The sequence below is a fragment of the Callospermophilus lateralis genome, chromosome X (assembly GCF_048772815.1).
Source record: "Callospermophilus lateralis isolate mCalLat2 chromosome X, mCalLat2.hap1, whole genome shotgun sequence".
Classification (NCBI taxonomy): Eukaryota; Metazoa; Chordata; class Mammalia; order Rodentia; family Sciuridae; genus Callospermophilus; species Callospermophilus lateralis.
Window position 1 is genome coordinate 18,746,475 of NC_135325.1, and position 14,066 is coordinate 18,760,540.

The following is a 14,066-nucleotide window of genomic DNA, read 5'->3' on the forward strand; positions in this document are numbered from 1 at the left end:
AGAAAAGTCAAAGTACAATCAATTAGTTCACCCATTGAAACATTGTTTAATGTAAAGAGAACATGTACCATAGTTTATAAATTTGTATTTTAAATATATCACATTATATTTAATTATAAGGGGTAAGAGAGGCAATAACACTAGGCAGCAGGGCCCCGACCCTTCATCTTTGGCCCTTTCCTATGACAGGATGATTTTTATGTTTTGACTTCTAAAATAATCGCTTAGGAGTGCCAAGGTCACTTGACCTGAGTTTACATTTATGCCTTCAAAAATTAAGTGTTCTAGCCAGGCACTGTGGTGCAAGCCTGTAATCCCAGCAGCTAGGGCGGCTTAGACAGGAGGATCGTGAGTTCAAAGCCAGCCTCAGAAAAAGCAAGGCACTAAGCAACTCAGTGAGACCCTGTCTCTAAACAAAATACAATATAGAGCTGGGGATGTGGCTCAGTGATCCAGTGCCCCTGGGTTCAATCCCCAGTACCAAACATAAGAGAACAGCACTATTCAAAATATGGTCTATCACAAATATAGAAAGTGCATTACGCAACTTTTCCAGTAACTTTTCATTACCATGACATTCAAATGCATTATCAATGGGTTCACCTCAGAAGAAGGTATAGTCCAAGTCTAGATCAAGTGCTGCTGAACCTGTGTGATGCATTATATGTCCTGTGAGTGCTTACTAGTCAGTTTCAGTAGAGCCATCTAAAATTCTGTGAAGTACTGTATGTTAAAAACAACAACAAAACAGCCCTTCACCAGCTCAAGAGGGAGTGTTCCGAAAGTGACAGTCCCTGGCTGGGCATGGTGGCGCACACCTGTAATCCCAGTGGCTCGGGAGGCTGAGGCAGGAGAATCACAAGTTCAAAGCCAGCCTCAGCAATAGTGACGCACAAGCAACTCAGTGAGACCCTGTCTCTAAATAAAATGCCAAATAGAGCTGGGGATGTGGCTCAGTGGTCAAGTGCCCTGGAGTTCAAATCCCAGTACCAAAAATAAAAGTGACAGTCCCTTTTGAGGAGGAGAAAACAAAACACACAAAGTATCACATTCTCACCAAAATTAAGTCTCATTTAAGAATATACATGTGAATACATAAATAAATGTGTATGTGCACATGTGCACACACACACATATATACACACACCACATATAAAACATTTTCCCCAGTTACATAAGCTTCAATTTATGAGGGGGCACAAGGACGTCCCTGGAGTTATGCAAGCGAGCAAGACTGTGTGAAATGGCAAATTCTGAAACATTGTCACAGAAAATCACCAATTCATAAATAAGCTAATGATTCATCCACTATGTCATAAGAGAGTCTTTTAGAATATTTTTAGGTCATTTTATTACTACTGTGGAAGGTACGGACTTTAAAACTCACTATCTATTTTATGTGAGTGTTCTGACTGTTCTGAATCTCTTTCCAGCAAAATTGCAGCTCCCAAGAGACATACAGAGGTAATCAGACTTGTGTGCTTAAAAAAGAAATATTGGAAATGTCTGAATAAGAACAGACACGTTTTTAGATGCCTTTTCTCCGTGTGCAAACTCATCTTCTGCAGATCCAGCTACATAAAATTGTACACATCTAGCACTTTTCTCCCTGCTGCAGGTGTAACCTTAATGCTCTCTTATTTAGATCAAATAAACTTCAATTTAGCAGTTCTTTTAAATTGTAAACCAGTCAGAGTCTGAGAGGCCATTCTTTTTGAGTTTCTTTCTGAAATAAGCTTCACGAGATGCCAATCAGAAATATCTGTTTATTTATGTTCTTCTCTCAGAAGCTTTAAATCAAGTTATTTGAACAAGAAAAAAAAAAGTTATCATAGAATTTTCCATTCAAGTACAATAAATTTTGATTTGCAAATTGCATTTCTATTTTACAAGTGGGAGAAAATCAATTGATACTAATCAACGCAAAAAGGGCTAGTTTAATTTTTTTTATTTTATAAGCATGGAAAAATTAAAGGAAAAACATCTATAATGGCTTTAATGTCTTACATATTCTATTTTGCAAATCTGAGTAAATCTCCTGTGCTAACTTTGTCAGCTGTGGAATAGAGAATGTCATTTGGGATTCCATAGCTTAATTATGCTGATAGAGCAGTTTTATAAATCATGCTAGGAGTAATGGATATTCCCTTGAGAACTGTGAACTAGGAGGCATAAAATGTATGTTCTGGACTTGGTTACTTATCTTCTACTTCTGTCAGTATGAATAAGTCAAATCAGGTCTTGAGCCTCAGTCTGCTCGAGTCTAAATGGAAAGGAAGGAGTTGCCCCATCTGCTAATATGAGAACATTATTATCAAAATCAAAAAACAGGACATACACTCAAAGGGTGACAGAACAGAAGATCTGGAACTAAAACTGAAGAAAATCCAGGTCATATGCCAGCTAATTTACTACTGTGTAAGAGTTAAATATGGTTATTTCTGTAAACTGTACAATGTAAAGTGCTATACAAATAAATGCTATATAAATAAAAAGTATAATTATTATAAATGATTCTATTATTCATATCTTTCAAGTTGGTAGTAACAAAGAAATTGGGGAGTTAGGGTAACAGTATTCATACCATCGAGCCTTACTCTAGCCAGGAGTTAATGAAACCCACACTTTTAGAGATGGAAGATCACTGTCCAACATGATTGTTATGGTTTAGATATGGTTATGAGAGCCTTAACTTCATCAGCGAATTAATTTCCTGATACGATTAACTCGTGATAACTGTAGGCAGGTAGGGTGTGGCTGGAGGAAGTGAGTGCCTGAGTTCCTGCCTTGGGGTATATATTTTGTCCTTGTTGAGCAGGGCTCTCTCTGCTTCCTGGTGCCATGTCCCCAGCTGCTTTCCTCTATCACACTCTTCAGCCATGATGTTCTGCCACATCTCGAGCCCTGAGGAATGGAGCCAGCCTTCTATGGACTGAGACCCCTAAAACTATGAGACCCCAAATAAACTTTTCCTCTTCTAACTGTTCTTGTCAGGTCTTTTGGTCACAGTGGCAAAATAGCTGATTAAGACAGTGATATATCAAAAAAGTAAGCCCAAGGTCACACCCAAGCTGGGATCTGAATCTAGATATTCCTTCTAGTTCAAGGCACTGGCATAGAACAAAAGGTAGAGGTTTGATACTTAGCAATATTTAAGGAGCTAGAGGCAAAAGCCAAGGAAACCTAAATACTGAGTAACTTACTGGAGAACAGTTTAGTTTACAAAATGTGCTGAGAAAAGCATTAGGACAAGTGCCTAATGCAAAAGGAATTCATAGTCACTCTGAATCCTGCAGTTTCTAATCTGAGAGCATCCTCAGGAGGGAATACTTAATGGAATGTAGAAAGCTTATCAAAAGAGAAGGAGAATGAGCAAACATTTACAATATTCCTTCCTGTTGAGCAAACTGAAGAAAGAGGTACAAGGATTTCTATGGCAGTGATCCTAACTCTATCTTTGAGGGTATAATTCCTGCTTCTTCTTCTGATTATTATTATTAGGTGGCAGAGCCCTGCACGTGTTAAACATATGCTTTGCCACTGAGCTACACCCTCAGTCCTACAATTATTTATTAATAATGGTATTCAGTTATCTTGAAGCTCTTAGTCTCTAAACTAAGACTTAACTAATCCTCTTAACTAAGACTGCAGAAAAATCGCACTAACCTCAAATCCATTACACCCTAAAATTAAGCCCTCATTTTAATATTATGAAGCACTTCTGAGGAAACAAACATGAGACTAAGGGTAAGAATTCATAAAATAGTAATATTTTGAAAATTGAAAACTTTTGTCTTCCCAGCAATTTGGAAGGCTGAAGTTGAAGGATCACAAGTTCATGCCTTGCCTCTGCAACTTAGAGAGGTCCTCAGCAACTTAGCAAGACCCTATCTCAAAGTAAAAGATTTAGGCCGGGCGCAGTGGTGCACACCTGTAATCCCAGCCACTTGGGTGGCTGAGGTAGGAGTATCCCAAGTTCAAAGATGGCCTCAGCAAAAGCCAAGTGCTAAGCAACTCAGTAAGACCCCGTCTCTAATAAAATTCAAAACAGGTCTGGGGATATGGCTCAGTGGTCAAGTGCCCCTGAATTCAATCCCCAGTACCGATAGATAGATAGATAGATAGATAGATAGATAGATAGATAGATAGATAAGATAAATGGTTTAATAAAAGGGCTGGGAATGTGGCTCAGTGGTTAAGTTCAATCCTCAATACTGAAAAAAATATTGAAAATTTTTGTATCATTTGAGTAAGTACCTTGCTGGATAGTAGGTTCCAAAACCTGGACAACAGCATGCTAGATCTTTCTATAACTTTAGGAAAGGGGAAGAACTAATAGTCTGAAAGAAAACTATTGGTTGAAAGGGATCCGATGAATTAAAAGTAAATTGGAATAGGTAACATCAGAACAGACAGTGAATCTAAAATTTAATAAATTGTTTGAAATAAAGTCAGTTATCTTTCTGAAGCTTAGTGATTCTTCATGTTATCCTACCTTTTACCTATGTGTCCTTTGTACTCTACTATTCCTCTGTTGTTTTGATGTACATTAATGTACAAAACATAATTTGGTTTAGAAAAGACCCATGGGGTACCACTTAAAAATTTTATTGTGTTTATAATTACTATACTCCCAATCAAGCAGACTAAGAAATATTTTTTCAAAGTATTTTAAGTGGCACTTTTTTTTTCAACCCATGGCCTCAAACATGCTAGGCAACTACTCTAAAGTGGAGGAGCTTTTTAGAATTTTTTGGTATTTTTGTTTTATGTATTTTTTTTTTGATAGTACTGGGGATTGAACTTGAGGGCAATTCTGTCACTGAACTACATAAATAAAATAAAAATGACTAGGGAATCCTTTTTACTTTATTTTGTGACAGGGTTTTACTAAATTAACAAGGTTGGCCTAACCTGGGATCCTCCTACCTCAGTCTACTGAGGCACTAGGATAACAGGTGTCCCAGTCCCACAATGATCTTAGGGGACTAAATGTCAATTACCAGGGCGGGATTTTAATCATATAATTGCACTTCATGTAAATCAATGTTATATTATTATTTGAAAATAAATTCCAGAGCACATTACCATCTAATACCTACTGATTTTTGTAAATGCCTTTGGGCCTTAAAGAGCTTTAAGTTTTAAATCACCAAGATAAACTAATAAACAATATTCTTTCCTTTATATTTATAAAACATGCTGAAAGAAACCTGAAATTCACCTCATGAATTCAGCATATTATTACTTCTAAGAAAACATGAGGAATACATCCTCTCAACAACAAATGAATGATCCAGAGAGGCTTTGTGGGAAATACCTCAAGAGCTTTCCTACCGGATACCATCTTGCTTCACTAAGCCTGAAGAATACAGAGGGATGCATGATCTTTTTTTCCACCCAGAATGTTTATTTTTAAAGCAGGAATGATTAAATCCATTTGTCAGCAGAATCAGCCTAAAGGTACCTCTCGAAAAATTATGATCACATTAAGTTTTGTAAACAATCTGCCCCACCTTCAGCCCAAAGTAAGAGAAAAAATTCTACTTTTTTCCAATACACTAATTTTAAAGATAAAGATAGTAAACTCTATAAAAATGATATGGGAAATTTTGTTTTTTATATCCTACTCACCCCATTACTCTCTATCACAATTCTATGACTACTGGGGGTGTCACAGAAAAATACTAAAATAGTGGGAGAACACCCTAGGTTCAGTCCCCATACTCAGGAACAAAGAAAAAAAAGGAGAATAAAAATGCCAAGAGAAAACTGTTTTTAAATTGTTTTTGGTTATTTCTTCCTAGCAAAACATGAAGCCAAGCCAGGTGTGGTGGTGCATACCTATAACCCCAGTGGCTCAGGAAGCTGAGCAGGAGGATCACAAGTTCAAAGCCAGCCTCAGCAACTTTGCAAGGCCCTCAGCAACTTAGCAAGGCCCTCAGTAACTTAGCAAGCATCTGTCTCTAAATATAAAACAAAAAGGGCTGGGGATGTGGCTCAGTGCTTAAGCACCCCTGGGTTCAATCTCTAATATCAAAAGAAACAAACAAACAAAAACCCAAAAACACTGCTTCTGCAAAATTGTTAATGTTATGTAGAAAATTTTCTAAAGTCTCAAATTCCTAATGACTCTCTGGTTGTTACTAGGAGCATTTAAATTTTTTCATTACTATAACTGCTTTGCTTGTGTGGGATTCTGACAACATTTTCTCTCTCATAACTTGGAATTCTTTTATACAAGTACACAGCCTAAAACCAAGTAAAACACCAATATTTCCAACATTTGTTGAAAGCCCATTCTAAAAAGCCCTTTAACATCTGTGAGGGAAAATCTAAAATTAATTCTCTTGCTTTGTCTTTTGGTTTTTTCTTTTTAATCCAAAGTTAGTCCTGCAGGTGTAGCTCAGTGGTAACATGCATTAAGATCCTGGGTTTGATCCCCAGAATTAAAAATAAATAAATAAATGAAAATAAAAATAAAGTGTTAGTTTTGTGTTCTCTATTACTAATTTTTCCCCCACTGCTGAGGATCAATCCCAGGGACTACTGCATAGTAAATGAGCTACATCCTCACCCCTCTACCACTAAAATGTTTAAGTCTGGTTTTTTTTTTTTGAGATTGAACATAGCTAGAAACTAAAAATATATAATTTCCTCGAGTTTAAATTTACCTGAGGAAGTCCATGAAAATCAGAATGCTTAAATGCATAAAAGTATACGGCATAGTATGTGTGTATGTGTGTTTGTTTTTTTCTGTCATGGGTTTTCATGGGTTCAGGACTTGCAGCAAAAGATACACTAAGGAATGGCATGGGGAATTTATGAAGAAACATTTTTTACTAAATAGTTAATGATAAATAACATAAATTCACTGTAGAACATCAGGGGCAAAAGAGTGAAAAAGAAAAAGACCTAAATTTTTTTCCAAGTAAATTGTATCCTCATATCAGTTAATGTTCATGTGCTACTTTTTCAGTCCTTCCAAAACGTTTTTGGCTTCCAATACTGAGGGCAGGGAAACACCTGAACGCTTCTGCAGGTAAGGCAAGTAAAATAAATGTACACTGAGCAGGCTTCTTGGGATCTGGGCAAATTAGAGAATGGAAACTTCCTTAGAAAGGGCATATTTGGAGCCGGGTGTGGTGGCGCATGCCTATTATCCCAGCAGCTCTAGAGGCTGAGGCAGGAGGATCACAAGTTCAAAGCCAACCTCAGCAATAGTGAGGCACTAAGCAACACAGTGACAACCTGTCTCTAAATAAATAAAATACAAAATAGGGCTGGGGATGGGGCTCAGTGGTGGAGTGCCCCTGAGTTCAATCCCCGGTACCAAAAACAAAAAGAAAGGGCATACTTGGAAACTGTAATACCACAAGCATATGGTGAATGACCTTTACTTCTACAGTAAAGATGTATCTGGAGTGGGGGGCACAGAGGGGACAAGCAACATCTTGGTTTTTTCAGCATGTCATCATAGAAAGTTCTGGTGTCTGGGCTGGGGTTGTAGCTCAGTGGTAGAGCGCTTGTCCTAGCATGTGTGAGGCACTGGGTTCGATCCTCAGCACCACATAAAAATAAATAAATACAGGCATGCTGTCCATCTACAACTTAAAAAAAAAAAAAAAAAAGTTCAGCTTTCCTTAGGAGGAAAGGCTTGGTGTGGCCTCAAACCTTTGACACACCAGACCAAGATACCATTTCTCCTTTGATGAACTGAGTAAAGTTAAAGGCTTCCAATCCCCTAAGCAACTTAGAGACCCTGTCTCAAAATAAAAAGGGCTGGGGGGATGTGCATATGACTCAGTGGTAAAGCACCCCTGGGTTCAATCCCTGGTACAAAAAAAAAAAAAAAAAACAAACTTCCAATCTTCTCAAAATAGCAATTTAGACCTAAAGGGATGACTCTTGAATAAGAAAAACATATGCCAATAAGTAAAAATTAAACTCAAGGTTTCTTTTCAGTATGTTATGCTTACATTTCAACTTTGAAACACTATAATTTACGGAGGGGGGGAATAGGTGGCCAAGGCTGGCACTTAATCTTGTAGGTCATCACAAGAGATGAAGACATATCACAAACTAAATCAATCATTCTATGGGTGCCAGGCAATAGTGAAAGAAGGAGTACCTGCTGTCTAGGAACTCGCTGTACCATTTCCAGAAATATCATTCAAGTAACCTTCTATCCCTAGGAAATTGTCAATTTGTATGTATTTGTAGGATTTGTGGCTGGTATGTGGTGACCAACATAGACACTCTTCACTGAATGAATAAAATTAATGAGATCAGTGAAAGCACAAACAAAAGAGCAGGGTCAAATCCTAATATAGCCCCCTAAGACTATGTAGCCCTGATCAATGCCTCTCTGAACCTGATTTCACTATCCTAAGAAATGTGAATGTTGATACTACCCACCATGCCAGTCAATTGCTGGCATGTCACATATAAGCAGTTCCCAAATAAACAGAATTTATCAAATGATGAGTCATCTTCTGATAAAAAAGTTATTGGCCCAAGAGGGCTGGGGATGTAGCTCGGTGGTAGAGCGCTTGCCTAACATGTGTGAGGCCCTGGGTTTGATCCCCATTACCAAAAAAAAAAAAAAAAAGAAAGCTCAAGGACTATTTTATTATAACAGAAATACTAGCTCTAAAAGCAGAAAAGCAAATTTCAACATGTACTTCATTTTCAAGGTGTTATTAGGCTAGAAAGAAACAGAATTTGAGCTGGGTGCAGTGGTACACACCTGTAATCCCAGAAACTCAGGAAACTGAGGCAGGAGGATCTCAAGTTTTGCAGCGGGCTTGGGCAGTTAACTTAATGAGATCCTGCCTCAAAATAAAATTTTCTGTTTTGTTTTGTTTAATTTTGGTGGTACCAGGGACTAAACCCAGGAGCATGTAACCAATGAGCCACATCCCCAGCCTTTTTTTATATACAGACAGGGTCTTGCTAAGTTGCTTAGGGCCTTGCTAAGTTTCTTAGGGCCTCACTAAGTTGCTGAGGCTGGCTTTGAACTCACAATCCTCCTGCCTCAGCCTCCTGAGCCACTGGGATTACAGGCATGTGCCACCTGCCTGGCGAAAATAAAAGATTGAAAGGGTTGGGAATAAAATGAAGCTCTGTGGTAAAGTGCCCCTGGTTTTAATCCCCAGGATGGAGGGGGTGGGGGTGGGGGGCAGTGTGTGGGGGATGATTTTTCAAAAGGGGTTATACAATTGATCACATTTACATGATTGCATTTTATCATATGCAAATTATACCTCAATAAAGATGATTTAATAAAAGATAAAATTTGCAATATATGAGCCATAAAATCCCCTCCAACTGTAAAATTCCATTACTTTCTAAAATCCAGTGACTTGTCCCAGGTCATAAACTATGCAAGACTGTTGGCTTTGAGTTTACCATCACATCCAAACTACTAAGAAAACTTTATAAATACGATGATTACATTTACACGTAAGTATCACTGAAGGTGAAAACACCTATAAACTGATAGTCTGTGATTAACACCTTTTTGGGGGGGTTTACCACGGATTGAACTCAGGGGCACTTGACCATTGAGCCACATCTCTAGCCCTATTTTGTATTTTATTGGAGACAGGATCTCACTGAGTGCCTATCTCTAATAAAATACAAAATAGTGCCTTGCTAAATTGCTGAGGCTGGCTTTGAACTAGAAATCCTCCTGCCTCAGCCTGCTGGCAAATAGCACTTTTAAACTACTATGTTTGTAATTTTTCAGGACAGACAATTAAAAGAAAATGTTATCCCAGAGGCTCAGGTGGCTGAGGCTACAGGATCGAAAGTCAAAGCCAGCCTCAGCAATTAAGAAAGACCTTAAGCAGCTCAGTGAGATCCCGTCTCTAAATAAAATATAAAAAGGGCTGGGGATGTGGCTCAGTGGTTGAGTGACCCTGGATTCAATCCCTGGTACTTAAAATAAATAAAGAAAGAAAGAAAAGAAAATGTTAGAGAACAATCTGCAATCAAATGGAAACATGGTCATAGCACATTTTTAGGTGAAAAAAAAAAGCAGGTCACAAAACAGAACAATTCAATTTTTATAAATATGTATCTATTGAAGGAAAAGATGTTTTAGAAACAAAATTTTGAAGGCTACTAAACATTAGTTAATTGTGTCAGGAACAAAAAGCCTATAATCTGTGATTTAGGAGGGTGAGGAAAGAGGATTCAAAGTTCAAGGCCAGCCTCAAAAACCCAGTATATCTCTGTGTCAAAATAGAAAATAAAAAGGACTGGGGATGCGGCTCAATCCAAAGTACCCAAAATAAAATAAAATTAGTTAACTCTTAAGGATGGTTTATTTGTCTTCTCTTTATTTTGTTAACTTGATTATTTTCAAACTTAAAAAAAGGGAATAGAGCTGGGATATGGCTCAGTGGTACAACACTTATCTATCATGTACAAATCCCTGGGTTCTACCCCTAACATCAATTTTAAAAAGTACACCAGTGTTATCTTAATGTTAATTATTTTGTAATAAAAGTAAGTTATAAGCCAGGCTCAGTGGCACACTCCTGTAATCCCAGTGTCTAGGGAGGCTGAGGGAGAAGGATTACAAGATAGAGGCCAGCCTCAGCAATTTAGTGAGACCCTCAATAACTTAGCAAGACCCTTTCTCTGTACAACCGCAAGAATGGGATCATAATTAGAATAAGTTATACTCCATGTATGTATAATATGTCAAAATACACTCTACTATCATGTGTATTTAAAAAGAACAAATAAAGAAGGGGGCGGTGGTACATGCCTATAATTCTAGCAGCTCAGGAGGAGGATTGTGAGTTCAAAGTCAGCCTCAGGGATGTGGAGGTGCTAAGCAACTCATTGAGACCCTGTCTCTAAATAAAATACAAAAAAAGGGTTGGGGATATGGCTCAGTGGTCGAGTGTCCCTGAGTTCAATCCCTGGTACCAAAAAATAAATAAGTAAAATAAAAATAAAAATAAAATAACAATAATAATAAAATGGAAGGGATACATCTCTGTTGTAAGCACCCCTGAATTCACCTCTGAGTTCAACTCCAGGTGAAAACAACGTTACAATGTTACAACTAGAGATCATGGTAACATAAGTGGGAAACTTACTAGTGGTCTAGGTCTCTGTAAGCTACAGGAGGCTTACAGACAAATTTAGAGGTCCTGAGAGTATTAGGCTAGGTGATGGGTTTGCCCAGCACAGCTGCTACCTGCTTCATAGGAAACCTTCATTCTCACATCTGCCAAAATACATATTCAGCTCTTCCACCTGTACTATAAACAGTCCAATATTAAAAGCCAAAAACATTTTGTAGGGGCTGAAAAATGTAGCACTTGAAGATTAAATGATCCCAATTTTATTTAAATTTTTACAAGTTTACACACTTACCCCTAGACTGAAATAAAATATTACAGATTGAGGATGTAGCTCTGAAATAAAGCACTAGCATATGAGAGACCCTGGGTTCAATCCTCAGCACCACCAAAAGGAAAAAAAAAAAAAAAACAAAACAATCTGCCAAACTGACATATCACTTGAAATGTATTAGATATCACTGGCTAATAGAATTATAGGTGACTTTTCCTTTTTCATACATATTATGTACATTTTTCAGTTTTTCTGCAGTAATTCATATCATTTATAGGCAGAAAAAAAGTGAGGTAAAACAATTTTTTTGGTTAATATCGCCAACTCTATTCCTTAGTGACCCTATAGTTAAAATCCATTAACCGATGAGCATCTGTGACAGAAAAGCAGTAACAGCTGCACACAGACCCTGTACACATATATACAATTTATGTTCAAACACCCTGATTCCTGTGGGCTTCATCACAAAGCTTTAAACCCAAAGAGATTACCTCATGTGTTTTAGTCTATAAACATGTCCATTCACAAAAATGCAGACATTAAAAGGTAGAGAAAAAATCTACCCACAATGCAAGAGAATTCATTTCAGATTATTCTGTACAAGGCTAAAATGACAGAATAAATGAAGGAGAGTCTAAAGAGATCAGCGTTCTCCCCTTATCTGTAAACTTGTATTTCTTCAAAAAATTCCAAGTTATGAAGGGGAGGACCCTATCAAGCTCTCACACAAACAGCAAACAAGCCATAGCAGAGCAATCATTTAAAGGATCACACTGATGACCTGACAGGCCTTAGGAATTGTGATCAATTGAAAAGATGGCAGAAAATTCCTCTATACAACATTTGTTGGCAAAAGCATCATCTTGGTTTCACATGGAAGAAATCAATAAAAATAACTTGAAATAATTTTCTTTCTTTGTGGGGAAAAATTGCCATTCATTACAAGTGTTTTTCTTTGGGGGCATCAAATAAAACTATGAGGACCTTTAGGGATGTTGAATTTTCAGGAATCAGTGAAATTCTAAAAGTTATTTTTAAGAAAGAAATCTATGAAAAAAAATAAAAGCTAATTGTCAATTATCAATAGAAAGATGCTACAATTTTTACCCTTGAAAATACCTAGTGACATATTTATACAACAAATGATTTGACACTACAAACTATACTGAAAGTCATCTGTCATTTAACCTGGAGGAAACATGGTCATATCCTTACCTAAAGACTGGTAGAGCTCTGTCATTTTGGGATGGTCCCAGCATGTTGTTTGGGTCTCGTGGCTAAAACACAAAATAAAAAGAATCACTTTAGAATTTATGATGGGCAGTAGGAAAAATGGGGGAGAGTGGCAGGGAACAGGATGTTTACTTTTGAATCATTTGGCATCTTTACTTCCAAGGACTTTCATAGAGTAGTGAAGACTGTTTATCTTGCAATCAGAAAGGCCTGTCATCATTTTTTTAAAGGGAAAAGCAATATGAACATTATTTGGTTCCAGAATTTGTTTCTTTTTTTGCACCCACAAATCGACTGCACTTCTGTTATAATAAATAGACCTTGTTATGTAATCAATAATCAAAGATGAGAATTTCTTCACCCATTCAATGTGGAATATACAGAAAGGACACTGACAATTGATTGCTATTCAACTCTGTCACGAGAGATACTGGACATTAGTTCCATGACTATAAATCATTTCACTTCTCACTCGCTTTCACCACTGGGACCCTTCTCCATTACTCTTCCCTCTCCATATCCAGATCTCATATCTGTGACACTTGTATTCTATTTCAGCTTAAGGTACGGCCAGCGCCTGACTAATATATCATACCTTCCTTCTTCCCATTACTTTTAGAATGTCTTCTTAACTCAGTACTCTCTACACCACTTCACCTCTTCCTATATTTACTTTGGCCTGAATGAAGCATTCATAGTTCTCCATTTCTCGGGAGTGTGGTTGCCTGCTATCAGCTCCTTCCACAAAAGGAACAAAACACCTTTGTTCCTCATTCAATTACATGAATAAACCCAAGAGAGATAACTACATATACTTTTCCTTACTTTGGCCCATCTACATAAATCACCATAGCATCATATTTCCAGTTTCAGGGATTACATGATGGGCTATGATAACACAAAATGCAGTTTTGAATAATTTTTCAGTATGCAGAGCCTATTCATAATCTTTTAGGGGGAGGATAGGGAAAGGAGAAATTACTTTAATTGGTGTACTTCAAGGGCACCAGAAAGTAGAGAGGCCTCACACAAAAAGAGGAATTTGGAGAGGGAGCAATGTCACTGGGACTCAGCACAGGTTTGGATTTTAGGGCTTTGCGCCCTACTGGTTGTGAAATTTGAGGCAAGGCTACTCACCAGAGAGAGTTAAAGAACTACTACGTGATATAGGAAATTGACTGTCACATTTTGGTGCTCAATATGTGGTTGTTTTTGTTATTATGTGGCCTTCAAATTACCGTCCATTAAAAGCAAACCTTGTATTAGTTGATTACAATACAGATGTGAATCCAACTGCAGTAAGCCAGTCACCCTTCCTAGACAGCAAAACATAACACTCACTGGTAATACCTTTGTTTTAAAAAATAAAAAGTAGAAAACATAAAGGAGTTTCATAAAAATTATCATAAATTGAACAATGACATATGGAAATTAACCAAACTGTACCACTTCAAAGG

General features: G+C 37.4%; 1 protein-coding gene across 10 annotated transcripts in view; it reads right to left on the reverse strand.

Annotated features, from left to right (window-relative positions):
- Positions 1 to 14,066, reverse strand: part of Dmd (dystrophin) — a 2,011,337-nt gene that overhangs the window by 130,341 nt on the left and 1,866,930 nt on the right. For all 10 annotated transcript variants that reach the window (XM_077107047.1, XM_077107046.1, XM_077107045.1 and 7 more), the window contains one exon: positions 12,592 to 12,653. In XM_077107047.1, coding sequence (XP_076963162.1) covers positions 12,592 to 12,653 — 62 coding nt within the window. The remainder of the gene's footprint in view (positions 1 to 12,591; positions 12,654 to 14,066) is intronic.